General features: G+C 56.7%; 1 protein-coding gene across 3 annotated transcripts in view; it reads left to right on the top strand.

Moving 5' to 3' along the window:
* LOC128841354 (transmembrane protein 150A-like) overlaps positions 1–16,198 on the top strand; it is a 37,832-nt gene that overhangs the window by 13,520 nt on the left and 8,114 nt on the right. For 2 of the 3 annotated variants that reach the window (XM_054036365.1, XM_054036364.1), the window contains exons 1-3: positions 7,665–8,153; positions 11,020–11,087; positions 12,408–12,535. In XM_054036365.1, the coding sequence (XP_053892340.1) occupies positions 7,819–8,153; positions 11,020–11,087; positions 12,408–12,535 (531 nt within the window). In that variant the 5' untranslated portion in view covers positions 7,665–7,818. Of the gene's footprint in view, positions 1–7,664; positions 8,154–11,019; positions 11,088–12,407; positions 12,536–16,198 lie in introns of those variants that run through there. The other variant, XM_054036367.1, reaches the window with a different exon arrangement.

Genomic DNA, 16,198 nt, shown 5'->3' with positions numbered 1-16,198 from the left:
GAACGGGGTCGTGTGGTGGCTGCACTGTTGCAGAGAGGACGGGGTCGTGTGGTGGCTGTGCTGTTGTGGAGGGGACGGGATCGTGTGGTGGTTGTGCTGTAGCGGGAGGGATGGAGTTGTGTAGTGGCTGCTCTGTTGCGGAGAGGAACGGGGTTGCCAGGTAGCTGTGCTGTGGTGGAGGGGAACAGTGTCATATGGTAGCTGCGCTGTTGCAGAAGGGAACGGGGTTGCCGGGCAGTTGTGCTGTGGCGGAGAGGAACAGGGTTGTGTGGTGGCTGCGCTGTAGCGGAGGGGTCGGGGTCGCCGGGCGGCTGCGCTGTAGCGGAGGGGTCGGGGTCGCCGGGCGGCTGCGCTGTAGCGGAGGGGTCGGGGTCGCCGGGCAGCTGCGTTGTAGCGGAGGGGTTGGGGTAGTGTGGTAGCTATGCTGTAGTGGAGGGGTCGCGGTCGCCGGGCAGCTGCGCTGTAGCGGAGGGGTCGGGGTCGCCGGGCGGCTGCGCTGTAGCGCAGGGGTTGGGGTAGTGTGGTAGCTATGCTGTAGTGGAGGGGTCGGGGTCGCGGTCGCCGGGCAGCTGCGCTGTAGCGGAGGGGACAGGGTCGCCAGGTGTCTGCGCCGTTGTTGTGGGATGGGGTTTCTGATGCTTTGCCATGGCAGAATTTGGCAGCGTGGGAGGCTGTCTCAGCACCAGCTCATTCTGTGTGATGACATGCAGTCAGTTTTTACCTTGGGCAGCTCATGGGTCCCAGTGGCTGCCCTGCGCGCACAGCCTCTCCTGTGCATCTGCCCCACACTCAGAGGGGGTGGGGAGGAGGCACTGGGGCCAGGAAATCCCTGGGAGTCAGCATTAGCTGTTTAGGAGGACCTGGAGAAACCATCACCTTTGCCAATGGAAACTCAGCAACCACATGAGAGAGCAGCCGGAGCCAATCCTGCGAGTCTGACGAGCTTCACACACAGCAGCAGGTATCTGAACCCTGCCATGCACGGCTCTCCTAGAGGCAGCACTGGCAGGGCTGGCTTTCCTCACTGGCTGCCACATGGAGACCTGGGACCCGCGCAGCTACAGCTCCACTGCACACACAGAGACCTGTCTGTCTGGAGCAGTTGGGAGGGGCCTCAGTAGGTCAAATGGGAAGAGGTGTGGGCCCCCTTCCTTCCTTCCTCGCCCCACTGCTTCTGCAGAGCTTCCCGGGGCACGTGTGTGCCCTGCCATGTGAAGACAGGACCCACGGGAAAGCAGCTCGCCCGTGGAGGGGTGTGTGCATGCCTGTCTGCTCCAGCATTTGAGAGCTGTATAGACTCCCCCACTTGACAGCCGTCCCTCTGCCCACCTGGGACCATGTTGAGGGTGAGAGCGCAGCATTTGGGGCCCATTTGAGGAGGTCAGGTGGTTCCAAGTTCCCCTGGAGGGTCTGTAACAATGCCCAGGAATTGGGGCTGTGGCCATTGCTGTTCACAGGCATTCCTGGGGCTGGGGCCGGCTGAGAAGTGGCAGCTGTGCTCGTCATCTGTCTGATTTCAGGGAGGCCACTCGTCTTCTCCTCGCGATGGCGGTGTGGGGGCTGGGACTGGACTTGCTGCCCACGAGGTTCCTTCCGGTTTTATGTTCAGGGGGTTTCCCAGCTCTGCACGTTGACCTGGCCGTTCTGGTCCCTTGCCGACAGCGACTGCTGATTGGCTGATTGGCCAAAGCTATAAATCCTGCCCCGGGTTTGGCCTGGCCCCTTGGCTTGTGTTCCATCCTGGCACTTCCCCACAGCTCCCTCTGATCGTGTCTGGCTCTCTGAGCGATTTTTCTGCCTGTTATCCTGGCCTTTCTTTTCTCTGCGATGCAGAGCTTGACTCAGGACTTGCCCTTGGCCCTGGCCTCTTGCTCCGGTTTCCATCAAGGGGCAATAGACCCACTGGTTGCAAAAAGCCATGTGTGACTCCTCCCTGCCTGCACAGAGGCTGTATCTGTAAATCCTCTTAGGGTATGTCTACACTACGAAATTAGGTCGAATTTATAGAAGCCGGTTTTATAGAAATCGGTTTTATACAGTCGATTGTGTGTGTCCCCACATAAAATGCTCTAAGTGCATTAAGTCGGTGGACCGCGTCCACAGTACCGAGGCTAGCGTCGACTTCCGGAGCGTTGCACTGTGGGTAGCTATCCCACAGTTCCCGCAGTCTCCGCTGCCCACTGGAATTCTGGGTTGAGATCCCAATGCCTGATGATGCAAAAACAGTGTCGCGGGGGGTTCTAGGTATGTCGTCAGGCCCCTCCCCCTCCATCAGAGCAACGGCAGACCATCGATTCGCGCCTTTTTACCTGGGTTACCTGTGCAGACAACATACCACGGCAAGCATGGAGCCCAGCTCACCGTCACCATATGTCATCTGGGTGCCGGCAGACGTGGTACTGCATTGCTACACAGCAGCAGCTAATTGCCTTTTGGCAGTAGATGGTGTATTATGACTGGTATCCATCATCATCGTATTCCTCAGTGAGTTCGGTCAGAGGCAGACATATTTTCTCTCCTGGAGACTCAGTCCTGCCGGCAGTCCTATTGAACCGTCTTGACGATGATGGCTAGCAATGTAATACAGCATCTTCTGCCAAGCACCCAGAAGATGCCGATGGCTATCAGTTATGCTGCACCGTCTGCTGCCATCCTAAGATGTAAAAGATAGATGGACCAGATTTGTTCTGTATTCATTTGCTTCCCCCTCCCTCCGTGAAATCAACGGCCTGCTAAACCCAGGGTTTTGAGTTCAATCTTTGGGGGGGGCCATTCTGTGTGACAGTTGTTTGTGTTTCTCCCTGATGCACAGCCACCTTTGTTGATTTTAATTCCCTGTAAGCCATGTCGTCACTCACCCCTCCCTCCCTCTGTCAGACAATAGTTTCGCGCTTTTTTTCAGCCCAGACGCCATAGCACTGGGATCATGGAGCCCACTCAGATCACCGCAGCAATTATGAGCACTATGAACACCACGCGCATTGTCCTGGAGTATATGCAGAGCCAGAACATGCCAAAGCAAAACCAGGCGAGGAGGCGATTGCAGCGATTGCAGCGCGGCGACGAGAGTGATGAGGAAATTGACATGGACATAGACCTCTCACAAAGTACAGGCCCCAGCAATGTGCAAATCATGGTGTTACTGGGGGAGGTTCATGGCATGGAATACCAATTCTGGGCCCGGGAAACAAGCACAGCCTGGTGGGACCGCATTGTGTTGCAGGTGTGGGACGATTCCGAGTGGCTGCGAAACTTTCGCATGCGTAAGGGCACTTTCATGGAACTTTGTGACTTGCTTTCCCCTGCCCTGAAGCGCCAGAATACCAGGATGAGAGAAGCCCTCACAGTTGAGAAGCGAGTGGCGATAGCCCTGTGGAAGCTTGCAACGCCAGACAGCTACCGGTCAGTCGTGAATCAATTTGGAGTGGGCAAATCTACTGTGGGGGCTGCTGTGATCCAAGTAGCCAACGCAATCAAAGACCTGCTGATATCAAGGGTAGTGACTCTGGGAAATGTGCAGGTCATAGTGGATGGCTTTGCTGCAGTGGGATTCCCAAACTGTGGTGGGGCGATAGACAGAACCCATATCCCTATCTTGTCACTGGAGCACCAAACCACCGAGTACATAAACCGCAAGGGGTACTTTTCAATGCTGCTGCAGGCCCTGGTGGATCACAAGGGACTTTTCACTAACATCAACGTGGGATGGCCAGGAAAGCCATGAGGCTCGCGTCTTCAGGAACTCTGGTCTGTTTCAAAAGCTGGAGGAAGGGACTTTCTTCCCGGACCAGAAAATAACCATTGGGGATGTTGAAATGCCTATAGTTATCCTTGGGGACCCAGCCTACCCCTTAATGCCATGGCTCATGAAGCTGTACACAGGCAGCCTGGACAGTAGTCAGGAGTTGTTCAACTATAGGCTGAGCAAGTGCCGAATGGTGGTAGAATTTGCATTTGGACGTTTAAAAGCGCGCTGGCGCAGTTTACTGTCTCAGATAGACCTCAGCGAAACCAATATTCCAATTGTTATTGCTGCTTGCTGTGCGCTTCACAATATCTGTGAGAGTAAGGGGGAGACATTTATGGCAGGGTGGGAGGTTGAGGCAAATCGCCTGGCCGCTGATTATGCACAGCCAGACACCAGGGCGGTTAGAAGAGTACAGCAGGGCGCGGTGCGCATCAGAGAAGTTTTGAAAACCAATTTTGTGACTGGCCAGGCTACGGTGTGAAACTTCTGTTTGTTTCTCCTTGATGAACCCTCCGCCCCCCCGCCCCCCGACCCGGTTCACTCTACTTCCCTGTAAACCAACCACCCCACCCTCCCCTCCCCGCTTCGAGCACCGCTTGCAGAGGCAATAAAGTCATTGTTACTTCACATTCATGCATTCTTTATTAATTCATCACACAACTACGGGGATAACTGCCAAGGTACCCCGGGAGGGGTGGGGGAGGAGGGAAGGAAAAGGACACACTGCAGTTTAAAACTTTAACACTTATTGAAGGCCAGCCTTCTGATGCTTGGGCAATCATCTGGGGTGGAGTGGCTAGGTGGCCAGAGGCCCCCCCACCGCGTTCTTGGGCGTCTGGGTGAGGAGGCTATGGAACTTGGGGAGGAGGGCTGTTGGTTACACAGGGGCTGTAGCGGCAGTCTCTGCTCCTGCTGCCTTTCCTGCAGCTCAACCATACACTGGAGCATATCAGTTTGATGCTCCAGCAGCCGGAGCATCGATTCTTGCCTTCTGTCAGCAAGCTGACGCCACCTATCCTCTTCAGTCTGCGATTCAGTCCGCCACCTCTCTTATAGTTCATATTGTGCTTTTTGCACTCTGACATTGACTGCCTCCACACATTCTGCTGTGCAATGTCAGCGTGGGAGGACATCTGGAGCTCTGAAAACATATCATCCCGAGTCCGCCGTTTTCTCCTTCTAATTTTCACTAGCCTCTGCGAAGGAGAAACATTTGCAGCTGGTGGAGGAGAAGGGAGAGGTGGCTTAAAAAAGACACATTTTAGAGAACAATGGGTACACTCTTTCACGTTAAATTTTGCTGTTCACATTACACAGCACATGTGCTTTCGTTACAAGGTCGCATTTTCCCTCTTATATTGAGGGCCTGCCGGTTTGGTGTGACAGATCAGTCACGGAGTGCCAGGCAACAGAATTCAGCTTGCAGGCAGCCATGGTAAGCCACAGTCTTTTGGCTTTTTTAACCTTCATAACATGTGGGAATGGTTTCAAACAGCAGCGCCCTCATTTCCCATACCAAGCACCTGTTGGGTTGGCCATTTAAAATGGGTTTGCAATGTAAAAGGAGGGGCTGCGGTTTGCGGGTTAACATGCAGCACAAACCCAACTATCCCCCCACACACACCCAATTCTCTGGGATGATCACTTCACACCTCCCCCCCACCACGTGGCTAACAACGGGGAACATTTCTGTTCAGCCGAGCAGGAACGGGCACCTCTGAATGTCCCCTTAATAAAATCACCCCATTTCAACCAAGTGACCGTGAATGATATCACTCTCCTGAGGATAACAAAGAGAGATAAGGAATGGATGTTGTCTGCATGCCAGCAAACACCGGGACCATACACTGCCATGCTTTGTTATGCAATGATTCCAGACTACGTGCTACTGGCCTGTCATGGTAAAGTGTCCTACCATGGCAGACGGGATAAGGCAGCCCTCCCCAGAAACCTTTTGCAAAGGCTTTGGGAGTACGTGAAGGAGAGCTTTCTGGAGATGTCCCTGGAGGATTTCTGCTCCATCCCCATACATGTTAACAGACTTTTCCAGTAGCTGTTCTGGCCACGATTGCCAGGGCAAATTAATCATTAATCATTAAACACGCTTGCTTTTAAACCATGTGTAATATTTACAAAGGTACATTCACCAGAGGTCCCTTGTGTGCCCTTAGGGTCTGGGAGCACACCTTGGGTGAGTTCAGGGGTTCCTGGTTCCAGGTCCAGGGTGATAAACATATCCTGGCTGTTGGGAAAACCGGTTTCTCCGCTTCCTTGCTGTGAACTATCTTCATTGTCTTCATCATCATCTTCCTCGTACCCCGAACCCGCTTCCCTGTTGCGTGATTCTCCATTGATGGAGTCAAAGCACATGGTTGGGGTAGTGGTGGCTGCACCCCCTAGCATGGCATGCAGCTCCACGTAGAAGCGGCATGTTTGCGGCTCTGCCCCGGACCTTCCGTTTGCCTCTCTGGCTTTGTGGTAGGCTTGCCTTAGCTCCTTAATTTTCATGCGGCACTGCTGTGCATCCCTGTTATGGCCTCTGTCCTTCATGGCCTTTGAGACTTTTTCTAATACTTTGCCATTTCGTTTACTGCTACGGAGTTCAGCTAGTACTGATTCGTCTCCCCATATGGCGAGCAGATCTCGTACCTCCCGTTCGGTCCATGCTGGAGCTCTTTTGCGATCCTGGGCCTCCATCATGGTTACCTGTGTTGATGAGCTCTGCGTGGTCACCTATGCTCTCCACGCTGGGCAAACAGGAAATGAAATTCAAAAGTTCGTGGGGCTTTTCCTGTCTACCTGGTCAGTGCATCTGAGTTGAGAGCGCTGTCCAAAGCGGTCACAATGAAGCACTGTGGGATAGCTCCTGGAGGCCAATAACGTCTAATTCCATCCACACTACCCCAAATCCGACCCGCAAAGGCCGATTTCAGCGCTAATCCCCTCGTCGGAGGTGGAGTAAAGAAACCGGTTTAAAGGGCCCTTTAAGTTGAAAAAAAGGGCTTCGTCGTGTGGACGTGTCCAGGCTTAATTCGATTTAACACTGCTAAATTCAACCTAAACTCGTAGTGTAGACCAGGCCTTAGTGAGAGTCGTCTCTCTCCACAAGCATGTGGGGATGGGCCACAAGATGGACTCATTTGCCCAGGCGTGAACCATGGGCCATTTCCATGTAGCGAGCAGCCAGCTGTGGAAGGGGCTGTATGCATGCACACAGCTAGGAACCCTGGGGAGAGGTCCCATCAGGCCTCTGGCTTTATCTTCAGCCCACCTTCCTGGCTCTTCAGGGCTCCTTGGGGAGCGTGCTGTGAAACGGAGATCCCCGCACGTTTGCCCGTGCTGCTCCTCACTGACGCGTAGCTTTAGTGAGCAGACAGGAGCGTTGCCGTCTCTCTGGTTTTGTTTGATGGGGAGGAAGGAGTTACGCCCCCTTTCCTGAACTGCATGGGCACAGTTAATGGGCAGCCATTCTCCACCTGCTCTTGGGAGATGGGCACTAAACTGCTGCAGGAAACCCATCCTGGTCCCTGGCCCTGGGGTTGTTTGGCTGGAGCCGTTCAAATGGGTATTGCCCCATGAGCCACTTCTTGGCACAGGACTGTGGACTCAGCTGGGCAAATCTGATTGGATAAAAGGAGAGCTGATCTGAAAGTCAGCCCAAGACTCAAACTGCCCTGCAGCTTCTCCCGGGACACGGACTAAACCTGTCCAGAGGATGGACGCAGGTTCATTTGTAACTCTCTCAGGGGCTTCTAAGCTTCCAGGGTCCTGCTGGAAGCAGAGTGGTTAACCCCTGCCAGCGGGCAGCGTCCTGCCTGTGGCATCTCCCCAGAGAGCCTGACAGCTCAGCTTAGCGGGTCCAAGAGCTTCTGATTGTTTGGAGCAGCATCCAGATGCCACGTGAGCTGAACCGCAGAGCTCCCTTGAGTTGTGCTTGATGCTGTCTGTAGTGATCCTGGGGAAACTGGAGAGGGGTCAGGCTGGGGGCAGGGGGACTCTGCCCCCAACCCCAGAGTAGCTAAAAGAGTTTTGCTAAAACGATTCACAGCGAAATCGTTAGCAGCACTGACATGTTACTGGTAAGCTTCTGTGTGGGCATCCCGTTGAGCCAGCTGAGGTCAGGCCCGAGTTCTGAGCTGTGTCAGCCTGGCTGCAGACGCAGGCAGATGGCACTGTATGGAGTCATGTTGGGCACGTTTTCTCTGCAGCCAGCAGGGCTGGGAAACTTATTTCAACAAAGGCTTAAAATCTGCAGAAGCTGGTGGGCTCAGCAAGTCTGGTGCCCGACAAGTATTGACCCCTTATCTAATGTGCCTTGTTCCCTTCTCCCCAGGAGTTATAACCAGTCCTGTGGGCTGGATGGCCCCATTTCGTGCTGCACTCTGGATCACATTCCTCTGGTCAGGTAAGAGCAAAAATGCCCCCAAATGGCACAGCAATCCAGTGCCTGCTGAACCGGTCCAGTGCACTTGTGTGGGCGGTTCCTGGAACTGTGGGTGGGGGGCAGGTTGTTCCTGGAACTGCCAGGAGCTGTGCTCCTGTGGCTTGCAGCGTCTTGCTGACAACTTTCCCTCTTGCCTGAGGTGGCGGATCTCAGCTGCCTCGTGTGGCTCGTTAGCGATGAGCTCCCAGCCCTGTCTGCCCCTGGCAGCATGCTGCGAATGGAAAGAGAGCGAGACCGGGAGCCAGTGGGTGGGAGGGGTGGCATTGCCCGGGCGCTGCTGCCATCCCATGCTACTGCTGGGGGCCCGGAGGACAACCCATAGGGGTGTAGCTCTGCTGGCGCCCAGGCCCACCCCTGAGCAGGTGCTGGGGACGGAGCATAGCCGGGCAGGGAGCCGGTCTTGCAGATGGAGGGAAGGGACTGGGCTGAACTGACCTGGCTGGCAGAGCCTGCACTGAAGGTGTCCTGCTGCTTATGTGGCTCGGGAGCTAGGACTGGCACTCAAGCTCGGAGCTGCTTCCCAGTGGGTGCTCATGGGTGCTGCTGAGCTGGTGCCCCTGGGGCTCTGCGGCCAGAGAGGTCGCCCTGTGGCTGTGTCTCGGGTAGCAGCAGCTGGGCGATTCCAGTGCTGAGTGGGAGTGATGGTCAGGGCTCCGTAGCAGCTGGTGGGCAAACCCTGCAGCTGGCAGGGCCTGCGAGTCCAGGCTAGATTCCTGCCAGTCATTAACAGGATCCTTTTTGAGGAGCCAGAGGGGAAACGGCTCCAGGGCAGGTTGTGGGGTGGGGTTAGGCTGAGGTCTGGAGGCATCTCCGTGGCTGTAGCACTGTGGAGCTTGCAGCGTAGGGAAGCCTGGTGCTCCATCCCCGCGCCCCAGTGATCTGGGGCTCTGCTCTCCCTCCACAAACTCCACTCTTAGGGGGTTTTCCGTGTGGGAGGGGTGACTGGTCTTCGTTGAGCTGGTCTCTGTGTGGAAGGGCGGCGTGTGTTTGTAGTGTGCGTGTGGTTGATGGGCTCTGTGCAGAAGTTTGTGGCTGGGGGGTGGCGTACACACCTGGGAATGGAGAGGGTGCTGGGTGCATGGAGCAGGGGTCTCTGGGAAAGTGTCTTGGGGCATTTCTGTAGTGGCTGCGAGTGCTTGCAGAAAGGACCCCCTGAGCATGTGTTTGTGGCATGGGATGGGGGGGCATGCGGGGTGTGTGAACAGTGCATTTGTGTTTGTGGCATCCTGGATATGTGAGCAGTGCATCTGTGTGTTTGTGGCATGTGTGTGTGTGTAGTGTGTGTGTTTGTGGCACGCTGGGTGTGTGAGCAGTGCGTGTATGTTTGTGGTACATGGGTGTGTGAGCAGTGCATGTGTGTTTGTGGCGTGTGTGTGTGTGTGTTTGTGGTACATGGGGTGTGAGCAGCGCATGTGTCTGTGGCATGCAGGGGGTGAGCTGTGTGTGTTTGTGGCACGCAGGGTGTAAGCAGTGTCTGTGTGTGTTTGTGGCACACTGGGTATGTGAGCAGTGTGTGTGTTTGTGTGTGTGTGTGTGTGTGTGTGTGTGTGCGCGCGCCCTGGGATGGGAGGCTGGCTCCGCAGCGCCTGTGGCAGAGGAGGAAGGGGACGACTTGCATGAAGTAGAAGTGGGCGCTGGGGTTGGAATTTCCCCTTGGCTTCCTGTTTGCGAAGTGGGGGAAAGGTCAGGTGCTCGCTGGAGGCTCTAGCTCGCTCCCAGCTGCGGAGAGACCGCCTGGAGCTCCAGCCTTCCCATACCGCCTGCCCCAGCGCCTCTGCTGGGCCAGCTTGTTGCCCAGGGAGTCCTCACGCCAGCCCCCTCCAAGCCTCCCAGCTAATCCTGATCTGGGGAGGGCAGGGAGCTGGGCATGGGGGGAGGCAGGGATGATTGGCACAGGAAGGGAGGGGTCCCTGGCGTGTGCGTGTGGTGGCTAGCCTCAGGGGCTGTATCTGAAGTGCTGGTTTGCCTACGCTCACCTGAAGTGAGGTGCTCCCGAGCCCTCCCCTTTGCCAGGCACAATGCATGTGGCTGATGCCCTGCCGTCCTGAGCAGCCCGTCTCCGCCCCTCAACACCTGGCCGTGGCTCTGCGGCGCATGAAGATGCAAGGGCAGCAGCTGGTGTTCTATGCAGCATCCCTCGCCCTGTGGGGGGCGCTCTGAGGGGGCAGGTTATGGCAGGACACTCTCTGAGGGCATGGGTGGAGCAGGCAATGCCCCAGCAACCATGTCACTAAGCCATAGCGCCCACCCTCCCGCTTGGCAGCTCAGGGGTGCTAGCCAGGACAGCAGCTCCAAGAATCTCAGCTGAGGGGTAGTACCTCCCCCCATCCCACCGTCTCTCTGCAGCACCCACACTGGGAATGGGCCCCAGCCCTGGTCCTGTGGCCTGGAGGTGAGAGCTTCCCATGGATGCAGGGGGGCACCAAAGGAGTGAAGAACCTCCTGCCTCCACCAAGCACCCCTCTGCGAGTCCAGTCCGTCAGGGACCTGGCTGAAGCATGGTACCCATGCAGTGTGGGGGTGTGCCAGCTGTGAGCAGCCCATCCCACTCCAGCGCTTCCTGATGAGACCCTGCCCTGTGCACCCTCAGCACCACATCTAGGCAGCCAGGAGCACCACACTGCCTGCAGGAGGAGGGGACGGCAAATGGCCATGAATCAGCCAGGGGGAATGGAGGGAGCAAGTGGGGCAGCAAGGCCAGGGCTGGGAGGACAGCTGCCCCAGTTATTGGTGGCACTGCCGGCAGGCCTGTTTCCCCTGGGCTAGTGGCCCACCCAAGGCCTGGTGCCGTGTGGCGTCTCTAACAGGCCCTGTCCCCTTTCCCCAGCAAGTGTGGCACCTTCCCTCCAGAGAGCTGCTTCTTCAGCCTGATCTGCAGCCTGGGCTCGTTCATGGGTAAGTCTGTGCTGCTCAGGGATGGGGACGCAGAGCTGCAGGAGCTCAGCCGGCCGGGGCAGCGCTGCCCTTCCCATACACAGGGCCACCAGCTCTCCCTGACCTGTCACGGCTGATGGGGGAGGGTGCAGAGCTGGGTGGGGCCACAGGCCCCTGCCAGCTGCTTGCTTTGCTGGTGCCTAAGGCTGAGCTGACCCAGATGCACCTGCTGCAGAGCCCGGGCTGAGGAGGACGTGGCCCAGTGGGGTCAGAACTCCAGCGTGGGAAACCTCACTGGGCTCAGACATGGGACTCAGCCCGATGGGAGGGCAGGGGTGAGCGCCAGGGCAGGGACTGATCCAATCTGCATGGAGAGGGGGCGGCCAGGAGCAGCATGCAGGGCACAGCTGTCCATGTAGGGAGGGGGCACAGAGTGGGGGTTGGGAAGTGTCTGTTTGTATATAAAACGAACCAGACTCAGGTTCCCTGGTCGCGAGAGCTTCCTGCTGCAGGGGACTTGCGCGGGAAGGTGGACAGCGTGGCTACTCCCCAGCCTGTCCAGGCCCTAGAAACGTACCCTCCAGGGATGTGCAGGGACCCTGTTGCTCCTGGGACATCTGGGGGGGGTGGATCTCTGGCCCTCGATCCCTTGCTGCTGAGTGCCGTGGATTAGTTCTCTGTGTCGAAGTCCAGGTCAAGTAACTACTGCAACCTGACATCAGTGTCACAGACCCTCGCCCTTTGCAGCCTGTTAGAGCCCCAGCAGTTTGCTGTGCAACTGGTGCCTCCCGCAGCCTGGCCCTAGGAGAGCTGTGCATGGCGGGGTTCAGTTCCCTGCTGCTGTGTGGGAAGTTTTACGTGTCTGGCCCGAAGCATTGTAAGCTCTTCAGCACAGAGTCTTTGGGTCTGCACTTCACCCACAGAGAACATTTAATCCAAAATCTTTTCAAGTTGAGAAGGGGCCTTGGCTTCTGCTCTCCTCACCCTCCCCACTGCACTCCCAGCTTCCAGCACTAGGAGCAGGAGCAGATTGCCCTGTAATATGTGCTGGGAGGGCTGGCAAGGCTCTGGCATTGCCCCAAGGCCGGGAGCTGTGGCTGAAATGAACCGAATTTGGCCCTTGAGACCTGTGACAGAAGGGGCTTCTGCGTCATCATCTCCAGGTGGTACTGTTGCTGGCCAGGGGTCTGCTTGGCCTCTCCAAGACAGAGGGGTGGGCGAAGAGCTCCTTGTTCTCCTGCCCGTTGGGCAGGCTCAGGCAGGGCAAAGATGGCTCTGGGAGGTGAGACATTGCAGCTGGTGGGCGTGTGTCTGACGGGATGCCTTGTCTCCATCTCCCAGTGATGCTCGTGGGCCTGCTGAGATACGCCCACGTCATCGAGTGCTGCGGGCCATCCCTCCTCAACACCCTGGGGCTGGCAGCAGGCTGGATCTGCGCCGCCGGCCTCACCATGGTTGGCAACTTTCAGGTAAGACTCCTCCTCTAGGGGGGAGGGAACAGATGGGGGCTCTGGGAAGCCAGCGCAGGGTTCTAGCTCAGCTGCATGCAGAGGGATCCCAGTGGCCCAGTCATGTGCAGAAAACCTCCTTATTGAAGCTCTTGGGGCATTTTGATCCACTCACAAATCGGTTGTGTTTGGCTTGTCAAGTTAAATATCCTGTATTCCCTTCCCTGTGCTCCTAATAACCCCGCAGTGTGTTAAAGCTGAAGGAGCCATAAGCACCACACTCATTCCCACCGCTGCTCCAGATGGTTACTCATTGCCTGTCACTCGCCCTACATGGTTGAACCCGGGCCGAAGCGCACTGTCTCCCAGCGCTTGTGTTTGGTGTTTCCAGCATCACAGGAGAGTATTTAGGATCAACCCCCCATTTTCATTAATTTTTTCACTTCATGCAAGTAAATTTCCTTTCCTCTTAGGCTCTGGAATTCCCCTTCATTTGCTCACCCCTAATGGGCCCAGACTAAGCTGCCAGTCTCCATTTAACTCTTATCTTGTAAAGTAAATATTTGTGAAATAACATTGCCCTGCAATCTCTGATCTTGTCACCAAAACCTGTCTAGCGAAACCCCCACCCAGCCAGGGGCTGCAGCAGGAGCTGGCTCAGGCAGTTGTTCTGCATTTCAAATTTCAGTCTGCATGTTGCATTGACATGCTGGCTTAGCATTTACTGAAGGCATGGAAATAGCGAGGATTCATCTGCGCTGAGCAGGATTGGGTGAGCAGGTGCTGAGAGACCCCATCTCGCTGTATGCGCCAGCGTCCCCAGATTGGACACTGATACCCAGATCCATGTAGGCCTCCTGTCCCCGGTGGGAATCTAGAGCCTAGAAACCAGGGGTTGATCTTGTGTGAAAGAGACTCGCCCTGATGTTAGCAAACCTGCTGCCCTCCTGTGAGAACCACTGAAGGCTGCCCCTGGACCCCAGGGGTGTGCCCATAGGTGCAGGTTTGTAAAATTTTTGGTCAGTCCCAGGAGTCTTGGGGCAAAGGGAAAGAGCCCCTGGTACTCAAGGGTCAGGGGGATGAGTCTCCCCAGGTAGGCAGGCAAGACAGAAGGGCAGTTGGGCCAAATTTGAGTGGTGCTGGGGCCCGGTGCGCAGGGGTGCTGGAACAATTTGTATAGTGGGGGTGCTGAGAGCCATTGAATCAAACTTTAAACCGGGGTGGGCAATAATTTTTGCAGAGAAGCCACTCCACGAATATTGGGAAGTCATCACGGGCTGCACATTTCTACTATATTAATGGAGGGGGTGCGGGGTCTGGGAGGGAGTTTGGTGCAGGAGGGGGCTCCGGGTTGGGGCAGAGTGTTGGGGTGCAGGAGAGGGTGAGGGGTGTGGGCTCTGGGAGGGAGTTTGGTGCAGGAGGGGGTTCTGACTTGGGGCAGGGGGTTGGGGTACAGGAGACGGGGTGCGAGGTGCAGGCTCTGGCCAGGAGGCACTTACCACAGGCGACTTCCGGCCAGCGGCACCGCAGGGCTCAGGCAGGCTGCCTGCCTGTTGTGGCCCCACACCGCTCCCAGAAGCGGCTGCAGCTGACTGCTGTTGACACATTTCTGCGCCCCTCCTTGGGGAGGAGGGGGGCAGGGGGTCTCTGTGCGCTGCCTGCTCCCATAAGCACCGCTCCGCAGCTCCCATTGGCCGGTTTCCAACCAATGGGAGCTGTGAGGATGGTGGCAGCAAGCGGAGCTGCCTCCTACCCCTGCCAGAGGCCGCAGAGTGGGGCCACAACAGGCAGGCAGTCTGTCTGAGCCCTGCTGCGCCGTGGCCCGTATTTTGCCCACTCCTGCTGTAAACCCTGTATATGATGGAAACCTCTTCAAGCCAGGGGGTGCTGCCCCCACCCAGCACTCCTAGTTCCAGCCCCTATGCCTGTGCTCCAGGTCACAATGCCAGTCAAATCTGGGGCAGTCGGGCAGGTCACCTGGGCCCACTCCTTAGCAAAATCCTGGTTGTACCCCTGGCTCCAACATGTAACCTGGCACTTATGGGCATGTCTCCTTCCAGCTTTGTCACAGGTCCGCAGAGATATTCTGCGGGCGTGAGGCCAGAGCAGCCCCTTCCTCACCCCTGGGCTGGAATGCTTTGCGCTAGGGATGTTCGCATAGCCACAGTCCAAGGTTCCTTCCCTTTGGATTGTGTCACTAACACAATATTTGGTGCCCCTGTGTCCTGGACTCTGGGGTTTTTCCATCAGACATGGGGCAGATAAGATGACCTGGATGAGTGGATGCCGTCACCAGGTCCGTTCCAGCTGTCAGATCAGCAGGGGACTACCCCAGTGTGCTCATCAACTTCCCCCCACTTGATGGGCTTATGCAATCCGGCATCAGAGGGCAGAGACCGCGCAGAAACTGCTTCCCTGCAGTGCACTCTGGAGTTGAAAGCTAGGGGAGGGAGAGAGGCGCAAGCAGGAAAGAGAGTGCCTCTCTTCAGCTGATGGCTTTTCCAGATGTCAAGAGCTGCAGAGGGGAAGGCTCTTGCACCAGGTAGAGGAGGCCAGTGCCAGATGAGTAGGGCAGGAGTTCTGTGAGGTTGGCTAGGAAGGGCTGTACCCTGAAATGTCTAGGGAGCCAGGGGCGGTGTCTTGGGATTTGCTTCGCTCTGCATACGCAAGAAGGTGCGTGGCAGGAGGGTGCTGCAAGGAAACCCAGACTGCAGAGCAGTTGGCAGCGCAGGGGAAAACGCTTGGCAAAGCAGTCTGCTCCCTGAGGGCCTGATCCTGTGAGGAGCTGAGCCAACGGGAGTCGAGAGCGCTCAGCACCTGTCTAGGAAATGGCTCTGAATTGTGACTTGGATCGTAGGTTCCTGGCTTGGGTGTGATGGGATCTGCTCCCTCCAGCTCTGGGTGGGGGCGTAAAGTGCTTTACCTGGAATCAGCATTGCCTTGTGTGCAGCCGGGGGCCAGGCTGCCCTGAGTCCTCTGTGCTCAGCTTTGTGGGCACGCTCGCACCGTGGTTCAAGCGAGCTTATCCTTGTGAACTGGCAGGAGTTTGAGAGTTCCAGGCGACGGGGGTAGACTGCATCAAAATCAGCCTGGAGATGCAGTGCCAGCTAATGCCCTGGATCAGAGACCAGGGCCTGGTGCAGGGAAGGAAGGCTGTGGAGGCAACGTGCCCAACACTTGGAGTGGGCAACCCCTTCCTTGTCTCGCCTGAACCCAGCCATGGACTGGCCAGCTTTGACCCGCTCTGTGGGGAGCCCTATCCCCTGGGCTGAGCTATGGAGCGCTTTAGCTGCAGGCAAGGAATTTCCCCCCACCCCAAAAACAAATGACCCAATGCCAGGGTTCCCAGTCTGAGGGGGAGGGGGGAGGAGGTTAATGGGTTAATCACTGTCAGAGGAGTAAAGGTGGCCTAGGCCCTGGGGGATGAGCCACTGGATTTGGAGTCAGGGGTTCAGTTTCCTGCTCTACCAGACTCTGTGCACGACTTTGGGCAAGTCACTTAGCCTCTGTGTGCCTGAGTTTCTCCATCTATAATGTGGTGGTAATGGCACTGCCCTGTCTCCCGGGGAGCTGTGAGGTTGGATGAATGACTGCGAGGTGCCCATATCCCGAGGGCTGTATGGAACCTAGCTTGGCTCCCATGGGGTTAACTGAGATTCTCCCCCCAGCTTCAGTTCCCAGCCG

The sequence above is a fragment of the Malaclemys terrapin genome, chromosome 7 (assembly GCF_027887155.1).
Source record: "Malaclemys terrapin pileata isolate rMalTer1 chromosome 7, rMalTer1.hap1, whole genome shotgun sequence".
NCBI classification, from domain to species: domain Eukaryota; kingdom Metazoa; phylum Chordata; order Testudines; family Emydidae; genus Malaclemys; species Malaclemys terrapin.
Note: the sequence above shows the minus strand (reverse complement) of the source record. Positions and strands in the feature narration are given on the sequence as shown.